The sequence below is a fragment of the Neoarius graeffei genome, chromosome 2 (genome assembly GCF_027579695.1).
Source record: "Neoarius graeffei isolate fNeoGra1 chromosome 2, fNeoGra1.pri, whole genome shotgun sequence".
NCBI lineage: Eukaryota > Metazoa > Chordata > Actinopteri > Siluriformes > Ariidae > Neoarius > Neoarius graeffei.
Genome location: NC_083570.1, coordinates 94,799,696 through 94,813,876, shown reverse-complemented (window position 1 = coordinate 94,813,876; position 14,181 = coordinate 94,799,696). Strand labels below are relative to the sequence as shown.

At 50.0% G+C, this 14,181-nt stretch overlaps 1 protein-coding gene across 4 annotated transcripts in view; it reads right to left on the bottom strand.

Annotated features, from left to right (window-relative positions):
• The window catches only part of med12 (mediator complex subunit 12), a 178,759-nt gene that overhangs the window by 100,258 nt on the left and 64,320 nt on the right, over nucleotides 1-14,181 (bottom strand). For all 4 annotated transcript variants that reach the window (XM_060915213.1, XM_060915214.1, XM_060915215.1 and 1 more), the window contains exons 17-18: nucleotides 10,403-10,521; nucleotides 554-697 (exon numbers count right to left, since the gene is read on the bottom strand). In XM_060915213.1, coding sequence (XP_060771196.1) covers nucleotides 554-697; nucleotides 10,403-10,521 — 263 coding nt within the window. The remainder of the gene's footprint in view (nucleotides 1-553; nucleotides 698-10,402; nucleotides 10,522-14,181) is intronic.

Here is a 14,181-nt window from a genome sequence, read left to right as displayed (position 1 = left end):
CCCAGCCTGGTGCAGGTCTACAATTTTGTTTCTGGTGTCCTTTGACAGCTCTTTGGTCTTGGCCATAGTGGAGTTTGGAGTGTGACTGTTTGAGGTTGTGGACAGGTGTCTTTTATACTGATAACGAGTTCAAACAGGTGCCATTAATACAGGTAACGAGTGGAGGACAGAGGAGCCTCTTAAAGAAGTTGTTACAGGTCTGCGAGAGCCAGAAATCTTGCTTGTTTGTAGGTGACCAAATACTTATTTTACCGAGGAATTTACCAATTAATTCATTAAAAATCCTACAATGTGATTTCCTGGATTCTTTCCCCCCATTCTGTCTCTCATAGTTGAGGTATACCTATGATGAAAATTACAGGCCTCTCTCATCTTTTTAAGTGGGAGAACTTGCACAATTGGTGGCTGACTAAATACTTTTTTGCCCCTCTGTACACGTTTGACTGAGAAGTGGTACGCATGCTATTCTGCTTAAATTTTATGGATGTACGCACCAAATCTAGTACTAAAGGATCAACATTGAGAGGTTTCAGTTCTTTCAGTCCCTTTGTACCTGAATAGCAAAGTCAATGAGGCCACTGATGTTCAGGGAGTATTCCATGAGGTCAAAGATGAACTGGATGTGCTGGACCAAAGGAAGGTGATAGGACATCCCTAAGGCAAAGCTGGTGATTTGTTCCAGAACGTTCCTGGACACCTGGGTAAACAGAGACACATACACCCCCCTCCAATGATCGGTTTGATAACAGTGTGTTTTTTCCATTTCCAACATACTGTGCAGGATTTAGATAAAAACAAATAAATAAAAATGCAGGCAATGAACTGACAGGTAACTAAATCATAAAGAAATGCCAACATTACACAGTGTAAAGAGTAAGACTATTAAGGTGAAGATACACAGGACAACTTTTTGGGCAATGCTGCTGGGTAATTGCGCTTCAACACTTTCCCCATTGAGATTGGGCAACAATTTCTCTCTGATCGTTTTGGGTAACTTTTTAAGACCATCCAATCAGAGTGCTAACAGCAAATCACATGACCACCTGAGAACTTCTGAAATTTTCAACAAAGATGGCAGATTCCCAGTGGCAATGGAGTGAAGAAAAAGAGACAATTCGTACAGTGGTGCTAGAAAAGTTTGTGAACCCTCTGAGTATTTCTGCATAAATATGACCTAAAACGAGGGTTATGTATATAACCGCGGTTCTATGAGTTTCGGATGACCGCCAGAGGCGGTGCTTTCAGCACATGGATATCCATCACACGAACGTGCAGGTCGAGTAATAGTAACAACAAAGTCACGTGTGACCTGGGTGACGTCACCCTGTGACCCCGGCATAAAAGACCGGTAAACCCAGGAAGTGACCTCTTGGCAAATCTTCTCGTGTACACTCCGAGTGACTGCCAAGCTCTGGCGGTCATCCGAAACTCATAGAACCGCGGTTATATACATAACCCTCGTTCTATTTCGTTTCTCCTGACCGCCAGAGGCGGTGCTTTCAGCACATGGATGACTAATACCAACCAGGTCATGAGGAGTGCCTACCCGTACTCAGTGCTGCTGCGACGGGCCTGGAATGACAGCCGTCGCCACAGGATTATGTGGGACGACATTAAGACGGTAAAACCTGGTGAAGGTGCAGCTGGAAGCCCAGGAGGCTGCGCTGCATATGTCTGAGAGGGGCACACCCTTCAGTGATGCCCATGAGGCCACCACGCCCCGTGCAGAGTGCGCCCTGACAGCCGGAGGAATCGGGAAGCCACTGTGCCTGTAGGCATGTAATATGGCCTCGACTATCCACTTGGATAGCCTCTGCTTAGAGAGCGCCAGACCCTTCGTCGGTCCTGTGTGGCACAAAAACAGGGCGTCACTCCTACGGAAGCCCTCTGTACGCGACACGTACACCCTGAGGGCGCGAACTGGGCACAAAAGTTCCGACCTCTCACCATGGCCCGCCTCGAACGCCGCAAGGCTAAGGGGCTGGTTGACGAAGGTAGCAGGGAGGGTCTTCGGGAGGAAAGAGGGGTTAGGCCACAGGGTGACCCCACTGTCGCCGGAGTGCCACTGCAGGCACTCCCCACTGACTGACAGCGCGTGCAATTCCCCGACGCGCCTCGTCGATGTAATGGCCAGAAGAAAAGCAGTCTTCAGGGAGAGCCATGAAATGTCTGCTGTGGGCAGGGGCTCAAACGGTGCGTCGCAGAGAGCCTGCAGCACCAAGTGAAGATCCCATGTGGGTACCCGGCTCCGTCGGGGGGGTCTCAACCGGAGAGCACCCTTCAAAAAACGTGCCACCAAGGGGTGGGACCCCACGGTCCTTCCCCCAACTCTGGCATGCTGAGCAGAGATGGCAGCTGCATAGACCTTGATGGTGGCAGGAGTAAGACCCTTATCAAACAGAGACTGGAGGAACAGTAGAATGGTCGGCAGGGGGCAGCATGTAGGCTCCTCCCCCCGAGTTAAGCACCAGTTGGAGAAAAGCCTCCATCTGTTGGCGTAGAGGGCATTGGTGGAGGGTGCCCGAGAGCTTGCCATGGTGTTGACCACTGCCGGCTCGCAAAGACCTAGCAGGGGGTCCGGCCCTTCAGCGGCCACACCCAGAGCTGCAGACGGGCTGGATCCGGGTGCCAGATCTGCCCTCCCAGCTGTGATAGCAGGTCCGTCCTCACTGGCAGGCACCAGGGGTCGCCGTTCAGAAGTTGCAGCAACTTGGGAAACCACACTCGGCCCGGCCACCGAGGGGCGACAAGCAGCAGCCCGTGGTGGTCCATCGCAACCCTGTGTAGGGTTGGCACAATCAGCGGCAGAGGGGGGAAGGCATACAGCAGTTGCCTCGGCCAAGCATGCGCCAGCGCATCCTGGCCCAGGGAGCTGGGGCCGTGGAGGCTGAACCACAGAGGGCAGTGCGTCGACTCCTGGCAGGCAAAGAGGTCCACCTCTGCCCTGCCAAAACGTTCCCAGATGGCGAGAACCACCGCTGGGTTGAGTCTCCATTCCCCGGGATCGGGGTCCTGGCGGGACAGCAGATCCGCCGCCCTGTTGGCGGTGCCTGGCAAGTACATGGCACGCAGGCTCAGGAGATGTCGATGGGCCCACCGCAGAAGTTGGCCGGCCACTTCCAAGCACTGAAGGGACTTGGTGCCTCCCTGGTGGTTGATGTAGTACACTACCGTAGTGTTGTCCGTCCGCACCAGAACGTGTCTGCCGGCCAGGCCTGGGAGGAAGTGCTGTAGGCCGAGGAACACAGCCCGTAGCTCCAGCACGTTGATGTGCTGCTGTCGCTGCCCTAGACTCCAGTGGCCTCTGACGGTCCGGCATTGCCAGACTGCACCCCAGCCTCCCAGGGAAGCATCCGTGGTGATGACCTCCCTCCGGGAGGGGATAGCCGCCAGCGGAATACCCCGCAGAAGGTAAGCCCTCCTCCTCCATGGACGGAGGAGCCTGACAAAAGTATCCGTCGCCTTCACGAGCCTGTGCCCGTGCAGCACCGGGTGGAGGTGGAGATCGTTGAGCCACCTCTGAAGCGGGCGTAAGTCCAGGAGTCCCAGCGGGACCAGAGAGGAGGCTGCCGTAAGCATGCCCAGCAGGCGCTGAAAGGTCTTCAGGGCGAGTGACCTGCCCCGTCCGAAGTGGCCAAGCAGCAGGCAGATGTTGTGGATCCTGGTCTGGGAGGGGGTTGCCATCAACGACCTCGAGTCCAGGTGCATGCCCAAGAAAGTCGTCTCCTGGCTGGGCACCAGCGAGCTCTTCTTGTAATTCACCCTGAGCCCCAGCTCTGCGACATGTGAGAGCACAGTCGCGATGTCGGTGCGGGCCTGAGCTGCTGACCGTGAACAGACGAGCCAGTCGTCCAGGTAAGGCAGGACACGCAAACCCCTTGCCTGAAGTGGTGCCAATGCCGCTGCCACACACCTGGTGAACACACGGGGTGCCAGCGATATCCCAAAGGGCAGAACATTGAACTCGAAAGCCTGGCCCTCGAAGGCAAACCGCAGGAACTGCCTGTGGTGTGGCGCAATGGGAACATGGAAGTAGGCGTCTTTCAGGTCGACGGTGGCAAACCAGTCGCCCGCCTGGATGTGGTGTAAGACATCCACTGTACGCAGCATGCGGAATCTCATGGTCTTTAAGTGGGAGTTGAGGGACCTCAGGTCGAGGATCGGGCGGATACCGCCGTCCTTCTTCGGAACCAGAAAATACCTGGAGTAGAACCCACCTTGCTGTCTCTGCCTGTCGACGGGAGAGATTGCTCCTTTCTCCAGGAGGGTGGAGATTTCCTGCCGGAGGACGAGGGACTTCCCCGGATGGCTCACGGTGGTGTGTTTGACCCCATGAAAACGCGGCGGTCGGCGGCAGAACTGGATGCGGTAACCCTCGGTGAGGGTCACCAGCACCCAGGGGTCTGGGGTCAATGCTTTCCAGCTTTGGAGCTGTTCGCTGGAGAAGCGGCCGACCGCTGGCGCGCTGATGTCAGCGCCGTCCAGAGCGCCCCCGTCGGTCACCATGGGGGCGACGAGGAGCGGACTGGGTGTAGGGGGCGGCACCGCGGGTCCGGGAGGTGGTGGGGCGACGAAAGTCATCAACCCGTCTGGTCCCCTGGCGGGTGCGTGGCCGAGACAGAGTCGGTGTGGGCCCCCTGGAGGACTGGGCAGTATTGCCATGGCGGTGGACCTGGCGGAGGCCAGCGAACTGCCGCCGCGCCTGGACGACCTGGGCACTCCGGTCCAGGGCTTGCTGAGCGGCCTCGCCAAACAGCTCCCCGGGGACAACAGGGAGAGAGCGCAGCACACGGCGGTCGGGCTCGGCCAGAGGGGACTGTGCCAGCCATATCTGCCGGCGGGCGAGGGTGAGATACGACATCAGCCGGCCCAGTTCCCGCGACGAGTAGGCAAAGGCCTGGAGAGCCGCGTCACACAGCTCCCGTGATGCCGCGCTTGTCCCCTCCAGCGTCTGGGCGAGGGCCAGCAGCAGATGGGACATGGAATTGTCAATACGACCCATTCGTGCCGCCGTGTCGTATCCCCGCACGATGAGGTCGTCGGTCGCACGGCATTGGGTGCGGGGGCATCGGGCATCAGGCCGCAGAGCCTCGTTGGGCGAAAGGACGAGGGCAGCCACGGAGGGCTCGATGTTGGGCATCTGCTGGAGGCCGTAGGTAGGGGCGTCCTGCATTGCTGCCAGGGCCCTGCAGTCACCAGGGAGGTGGGAAAGGCGTCTGGGGTCCGCCCAACACCTCTGTAACTCCTCGATGTATGGGGCCGAGGGCGGAACAGACAACGAGGAAGGCTGTGTGGAACCTCTGAAGAAAGCGCTCTGATGCTGGGCCACCGGGGGCGTGTCCAACCCCAGACGGGCCAATGCAGCCCTCAACGTTGGCTGGATGGATGAGCGTCCGCCTTCCGACGCTGACACGGTGCCACGGCTGGTGGCCTGGGAACCGGCCAGAGAGGTGGGGTCGTGACCAACAGACCCACCGCAGTCAAAGCTCTCCGACGCCCGGATCGACAGTTCATCCAGGCCGCGTGCATCAACGGCCGGTGACAGAAGCGGTGGTGATGGTGAATGGTCGGGCTGCCAGGCAGAAGGGGTGGCTGCGGGAACACTGCTGCCCTGTGGCGGAGGCTGGAGATTCACCAGCAGGGCCTTCATCTCCTCCAGCTCGGTGGACATCGCTTCCACCTTCCGAGCCAAATCGTCCGAGCGCTTCTTTTTCGCCTTAGAAGCGGAGACGCGTGGGGGAGCCCCACGGCGCTTGCTGGGCCCCACTGCTGCAGCCGGCACCATGTCCTGTCCCCCCGAGGCCCGGGGGATGTCAGACGGAGGATCCAACCGAGCCAGCCTGGCGGTCCGCGCAGCCACACTCAGGCACATGCAGTCTGCGCAGGCCATGTCCGTCAGCCCCTGCCGCAGGTGATCAATACCCAGGCACGAGGGGCACTCGCGGTGGCCGTCCTCCGGCTCGAGGGGGGCCCGGCAGTTGGCGCAGCGAGAGAATAGGTCCATGACACCTGGCTGGCAGAAGGGAACTTAAGAAATAGGGCGGGAACACCCCAAGCAAGTATCCCAAAATAAATAATCAGGCGGCAATGAAAAACGACCGGGCGAACACACCCGTGGTCGGGAATATTAACAAGGATAGGTGCCGTGCGCCACAGCGGCGAGAAACACCGCTTTAATTTAAATGAATGAAAACCGCTTACCTAAGCGGCAGCAAGCTGGCCTCCCGCGGCGAGAGCACCGCCTCGGAGGGCTAGTCAGCTAATTCCACCGAGCGAGAACACTCAGCTTAACGGAGTAACAGCAATATAAATACAACACACAAGACAGCCGGCCCGTGAGCAGGCCGGAGACAAGGCTACACAAAATAAGGCGGTCGATATTATTAACAAGGATAGGCGCCGAGCGCCACAGAACTGATAGAGCGGCGAGAAACACCGCTTTAATTTAAATGAATGAAAACCGCTTACCTGAACGAAAGCAAGCTGGCCTCCAGCGGCGAGGACACGCCTCGGAGAGCTAATCAGCTAACTCCACCGAGCGAGAGCGCTCAGCTTAACGGAGTAACAGCAATATAAATACAACATACAAGACAGCCGGCCCGTGAGCAGGCCGGAGACAAGACTACACAAAACAAAGCGGTTAATAATGTTAACAAGGATAGGCGCCGTGCGCCACAGAACTGATAACAGCGGCGGGAAACACCGCTTTAATTTAAATGAATGAAAACCGCTTACCTGAACGAAGCAAGCTGGCCTCCAGCGGCGAGGACACGCCCCGGAGGGCTAATCAGCTAGCTCCACCGAGCGAGAGCGCTCAGCTTAACGGAGTAACAGCAATACAAGTACAACACAAGACAGCCGGCCCGTGAGCAGGCCGGAGACAAGACTACACAAAACAAAGCGGTTGATAATGTTAACAAGGATAGGCGCCGTGCGCCACAGAACTGATAACAGCGGCGAGAAACGCCGCTTTAGTTTAAATGAATGAAAACCAATGAATATAGTCAACAAGAGAAAAGAATTGGTGGACTTAACGCAGTTTCTTGGAGGATGCGTAAGCACAGCCCCAACCCTACGGGTAACGAAACTAACACGCGTTTGTCCAATTTCCAACTCGCAACCTGCAAACGCGAGAAGATGCAAGAGGTCACTTCCTGGGTTTACCGGTCTTTTATGCCGGGGTCACAGGGTGACGTCACCCAGGTCACACGTGACTTTGTTGTTACTATTACTCGACCTGCACGTTCGTGTGATGGATATCCATGTGCTGAAAGCACCGCCTCTGGCGGTCAGGAGAAACGAAATAGAACATGAGGTTCTCACACAAGTCCTAAAAGTAGATAAAGAGAACCCAGTTAAACAAATGAGACAAAAATATTATACTTGGTAATTTATTTATTGAGGAAAATGATCCAATATTACATATCTGTGAGTGCCAAAAGTATGTGAACCTCTAGGATTAACAGTTAATTTAAAGGTAAAATTAGAGTCAGGTGTTTTCAATCAACGGGACAACAATCAGGTGTGAGTGGGCACCCTGTTTTATTTAAAGAACAGGGATCTATCAAAGGCTGGTCTTCACAACACATGTTTGTGGAAGTGTATCATGGCACGAACAAAGGAGGACCTCAGAAAAAGCGTTGTTGATACTCATCAGGCTGGAAAAGGTTACAAAACCATCTCTAAAGAGTTTGGACTCCACCAATCCACAGTCAGACAGATTGCGTACAAATGGAGGAAATTCAAGACCATTGTTACCCTCCCCAGGAGTGGTCGACCAACAAAGATCACTCCAAGACCAAGGCGTGTAATAGTCGGTGAGGTCACAAAGGACCCAAGGGTAACTTCTAAGCAACTGAAGGCCTCTCTCACATTGGCTAATGTTAATGTTCATGAGTCCACCATCAGGAGAACACTGAACAACAATGGTGTGCATGGCAGGGTTGCAAGGAGAAAGCCACTGCTCTCTAAAAAGAACATTGCTGCTCATCTGCAGTTTGCTAAACATCATGTGGACAATACAGAAGACCAGAGGAAAAATGTTTTGTGGACGGATGAGACCAAAATAGAACTTTCTGGTTGAAATGAGAAGCGTTATGTTTGAAGAAAGGAAAACACTGCATTCCAGCATAAGAACCTTATCCCATCTGTGAAACATGGTGGCGGTAGTATCATGGTTTGGGCCTGTTTTGCTGCATCTGGGCCAGGACGGCTTGCCATCATTGATGGAACAATGAATTCTGAATTATACTAGCGAATTCTAAAGGAAAATGTCAGGACATCTGTCCATGAACTGAATCTCAAGAGAAGGTGGGTCATTCAGCAAGACAACAACCCTAAGCACACAAGTCATTCTACCAAAGAATGGTTAAAGAAGAATAAAGTGAATGTTTTGGAATGGCCAAGTCAAAGTCCTGACCTTAATCCAATGGAAATGTTGTGGAAGGACCTGAAGCGAGCAGTTCATGTGAGGAAACCCACCGACATACCAGAGGTGAAGCTCTTCTGTACGGAGGAATGGGCTAAAATTCCCCCAAGCCGGTGTGCAGGACTGATCAACAGTTACCGGAAACATTTAGTTGCAGTTATTGCTGCACAAGGGGGTCACACCAGATACTAAAAGCAAAGGCTCACATACTTTTGCCACTCACAGATATGTAATACTGGATCATTTTCCTCAATAAATAAATCTCATCATCTCTAGCCGCTTTATCCTGTTCTACAGGGTCGCAGGCAAGCTGGAGCCTATCCCAGCTGACTACGGGCAAAAGGCGGGGTACACCCTGGACAAGTCGCCAGGTCATCACAGGGCTGACACAGACAACCATTCACACTCACGTTCACACCTACGGTCAATTTAGAGTCACCAGTTAACCTAACCTGCATGTCTTTGGACTGTGGGGGAAACCGGAGCACCCGGAGGAAACCCACGCGGACACGGGGAGAACATGCAAACTCCACACAGGAAGGCCCTCGCCGGCCACGGGGCTCGAACCCGGACCTTCTTGCTGTGAGGTGACAGTGCTAACCACTACACCACCGTGCCGCTGCAGCTACACTTCTCTGAGCAAAATAAAGGATGAAGCCAAGACAAACATAACCGCTGCAAATGTTTCACTGTCCATCTTTGCGGTGTCTGTGTCCCTGGCAATAGATTTGCTCTTAGCTGGTTGGTTGTTGCCAATTGTCTGTTGCCCCAAGTCTCACCAAGATGCCCACTGCTGGCAACATTGCCCAATAAGTTGCCCCGTGTATCATCACCTTTACTTTTAGCACAAAGATCCACTTTAAATTAAGTAGATTTGAAGGAATTCAACAATTAACTAAGCAGCAAAAGGTTACAAATTGCACTGTTTAAATTTTTGTCTGGTCATAAATCGCATAGTGTATTTCTGGTCATGTGGTGAGAACAATTGATGAAATGTTAGTCATAGAACAGATCTTTATTCAGAAGACCTACGTCATACAATATGATTTTCAGTAGGGCTCTGGAAAAAAATAATAATAATAAAATATTAAAACTACACTAAGTAAAGCGTAAGACATTCTAATAAATAATATGAAAAAAAGAACATGATGACAATGTTAATTTAAAAAATAAAAATTATATATATTTGAATATTATCGTCGCTAATCAGGGCGGCTTGGTGGTGTAGTGGTTAGCACTGTCTCCTCACAGCAAGAAGGTCTGGGTTCGAGCCCTGGGGCCGGCGAGGGCCTTTCTGTGTGGAGTTTGCATGTTCTCCCCGTGTCCGTGTGGGTTTCCTCCGGGTGCTCCGGTTTCCCCCACAGTCCAAAGACATGCAGGTTAGGTTAACTGGTGACTCTAAATTGACCGTAGGTGTGAATGTGAGTGTGAATGGTTGTCTGTGTCTATGTGTCAGCCCTGTGATGACCTGGAGACTTGTCCAGGGTGTACCCCGCCTTTTGCCCGTAGTCAGCTGGGATAGGCTCCAGCTTGCCTGCGACCCTGTAGAACAGGATAAAGCGGCTACAGATAATGACATGAAATATCGCTAATCAGTCTGCACTCAAGTCGCTCTGTCGGTAAATAAATATTTGCGAGTTTGTATCGGTGCAAATTATCTACACAATAATGCTGTTCTATAAACTGTATTTTTCTCCAAAGTCAGAAACTAGCTTTTGGCTTCCATCTGATTAGGTGTGCACCAAATTTTGTGATTCCTGACTAAAACCCATGTGTCTATCCAATCGTGAAATCTAATTTTAATAAAGGCTTTAAGACATTTTCACACGACCAGTTAAATAATCTCGCCTCAGTCGTCAATTATTCGTGTGCATTTAACCAGGTCACGTTTAAGAAGTGATACGGTACAGCCGGCGTGGATCATAAATAAACCCAACCCAGTGAGCTGAGGACGAGGAAACACAAGAATCGAACCTGAGAAGTGACCTGGTGCTGGTCAAAGTGGGAGAGGTGCTGAAACTTCGAGAAGATATCTTCTGCAGTGGGAAAGGCCTCGGGCTTGCTTCTCTTCCTTTTCTGTCCTTCCTCTCCTCCTGGGGGCAGACACAGAAACAAACGCAAATCACAGGTAATACGAATAAACCGGCGGACACAGAGGTCTCGGATAACTGGGTGATGCTGATGAGTCCGTATGTGACGTACGGTTGTTATACTGCAGTCGAGTGCATCCGTGATGATTATCTGTCTGGTGGAAAAAGTACTGAGTGAGATATTAAACGGTTCAACACCACCAGCAAAGACGGAGCACTGATTTACTCTCACTGACTGGAGCAGGGAGATAATGAGCAAATAAAAGCCAAATATTAGCAGAGCAATGGCTTGCAGATATCCATATCCACAGAAACAGCTGAGCTGCGGGTCAGAGCTCAGCATGAATGTGTTTGCTTATTGTGAGGGTGAGAGCACAGAGAAATACAGAGGGAATATTTAATAGGCCTTTTATAAAATCATAAAAGCACTCAAAAGTTTCTCGATATAGAAAAATCAGGCCACCCTTTAAAGGAGAACTGAAGTCATTTTTAAACTTGCTTTATTTCTTAATTAACGTGTTATTCAATTCTGTTTTCAGTTTTATTAACCTTATATCGTGACTCGGATCGGCATATATCATATCACACTGATCAGCCTTTCGGTTTTCAGCCATGTTGAACGTAGTTCGTTTGGTCCACGGCAGGCATCGCTTATCCGCGCGATCTTCACGAGACTTGTGCGAGACTTCAAACGTGAAGCGTCAGCGCCGCCATTTTGAAAACTGTTTACATGGTGGCCAGATCACCAGATCGTTACAATTTAGATTAATTTCGAGATTTGCCAGCTTCATCAGTGATGGAGTGTCAGTCCTGCACGCTGTGGCGCCCGAGGACACGCCGAGTGGACTCCAGCTCTCGCGCCATCAACAAGGCGCACCTGAGCTCAATTATAACGCATATCACGGGTAAATTCAGGAGCAAGATCAATGTAATTCTACTACTTTATATTAAACTTTGGTCAAATATGTCACATTTTGCGCAATTTTTTTACCTTGCGCAATACCAGAAAAATTCAGTTGCAATCAAGCCATTTGAGGCGAATTGGTCCGCCTGTGAAAAAACTTGGCATTTGGATTTCCCGGGAAACATTGATTTTCATGGCGTCGCGTGCGGGACGCCTCCTTCTGAATCCTACGTCAGCGCTGGTTTGTTTATGAGAAAACGACCTGGTGGTTTTCTGCAAATTTCTTCAACGTTATCGCGTAATTATTAAAACGGTTAACAGATGTATCGTAGGAGGGTGTAGCAACACCAGTCTTGATGGGATTAGTACTCATCGTTTCCCAAAAGACCGGACAATGAGAGAGAAATGGGAGCGCTTGGTCTACACAGGCTGTGCACTGAAACCGTGCAAAGCTCGCGCAGCCTGCTGGCGCTTCCGCAGGTGACGTCACCAATCTGGCTCCAGACTCCCTTGGGATTTTTCCAGATGCATTTTGTTATTTTATTTTTTTCTGCTGTAGACAGATGGCCTTGTGCAAAATTACCCTTCTGGATGAGTGTGTAAAGGGACATACTTTCATATTTAAAAAAAAAAAAAAAAAAGGAAATGAAATTGGTCCAGGATATGCACTTTAAGGAACTGTGCCGATACATTTGCATCGTGAAGTATTACGATACGCACATATGCATTACCGAGCCTTTCTACCTGTTGTCTTTCTTGTTCTTGTCCTCGATTAGCCTTTGATGTACCGTATGCGCCTTGCCCGACCCTTTTGCCTGTATTCTCATTTTTGATCGTTTGCCTGTGTGTGTGTATTTTTTATATAAATAAATAAATAAATAAATAAATAAATAAATCTCACTGTATATATATTTTCTGCACTTTATTAAACTGTATACTTCTGCACATACATTCGTCTCCCTCGCGTACGTGACATGGAGATTATTCCATACGACTTCGAACCAATCGAGAAGAGTTGGAAAGACGACAGGATAAGGACTCGTCCGTGACGCTGGTATTTACGTCATTACTGTCGCACAATTAAAGTGCATATCCTGGACCAATTTCTTTTTTTTTTATATGAAACTATGTCCCTTTACACACTCATCCAGAAGGGTAATTTTGCACAAGGCCATCTGTCTACAGCAGAAAAAAATAAAACGTGTCTGGAAAAATCCCAATGGAGTCTGAAGCCAGATTTGTGACGTTACCTGCGGAAGCGCCAGCAGGCTGTGCGAGCTTTGCGCGGTTTCAGTGCACAGCCTGTGTAGACCAAGCGCTCCCATTTCTCTCTCATTGTCCGGTCTTTTGGAAAACGATGAGCACTAATCCCATCAAGATTGGTGTTGCTACACCCTCCTACGATACATCTGTTAACCATTTTAATAATTACGCTATAACGTTGAAGAAATTTGCAGAAAACCACCAGGTCGTTTTCTCATAAACAAACCAGCGCTGACGTAGGATTCAGAGGGAGGCGTCCCGCACGCGACGTCATGAAAATCAATGTTTGCCGGGAAATCCAAATGCCAAGTTTTTTCACAGGCGGACCAATTCGCCTGAAATGGCTTGATTTCAACTGAATTTTTCTGGTATTGCGCAAGGTAAAAAAATTGCAGAGAATGCAGAATGTGACAGATATTTGACCCAAGTTTAATATAAAATAGGAGAATTACATTGATCTTACTCCTGAATTTACCAGTGATCTGCACTTTAAAACGTGCCAGATCAGGCGCCTGGCGGGTTTTCCAAATAATAAAATACATGCATGTATTTTTGCCATAAATACATACATTATACTGAGTGCATTTCCCATATAATCCTCACTAAGGTTTCAGACTGCACTACAAAATGGCGTCCACACTATATAGTCAGTCGGGAGCGATTTCGGACCCAGGGAAAACTTCCGGCTTGATTACATCAGCATTCGAAAGAGGGCGCGAGCGTCTTTTGACGACGTTGGCAGATGTTGGTCGCTTTGATTTCCGCTGTCTTCAAAATTGTCTTCAATCAATTAACTGCCTTCTTGATATCAAACAGCTGTTTTGATAACTTTCAGTCAGGATTTCGTGCCAATCACAGCACTGCAACAGCGCTGATTAAAGTTATAAATGACATACGTCTTAATACTGATGCAGGCAAAACATCGGTCCTGGTATTACTGGACCTCAGTGCAGCTTTTGATACTGTTGATCACAACATACTGCTATATCGACTTGAACACTGGGTTGGGTTGACTGGTAAAGTTATCAACTGGTTAAAATCATACTTAAAAGATAGAAGCTTCTTTGTTACCATAGGCAAAGCAAGGCAAGTTTATTTATATAGCGCATTTCATACACAGTGGCAGTTCAATGTGCTTTATAGAGGTAAAGGCAAAACAGTAAACAATAGAAAATAAAATTACATAAAATAAAGGGGGAAGAAGAGAGAAAAAAATAAGAATTAAACAATAGTAGAAATAAAATAATAAAATGAAGTAAAAGTTCAGTAAAGTTTAAAACATGCAAAGACTGGAAATTGTACCTCAACATCAATGTCCTTGACCTGTGGTGTCCCCCAGGGGTCGATCCTTGGACCATTACTATTCAACCTTTATATGCTCCCACTTGGACAAATTATCAAGAACAACTCAATTTTCTATCACTGCTATGCAGATGACACCCAAATTTATTTTGCTCTATCACCTAATGATTATGCCCCCCCTTGAATGTCTCCAC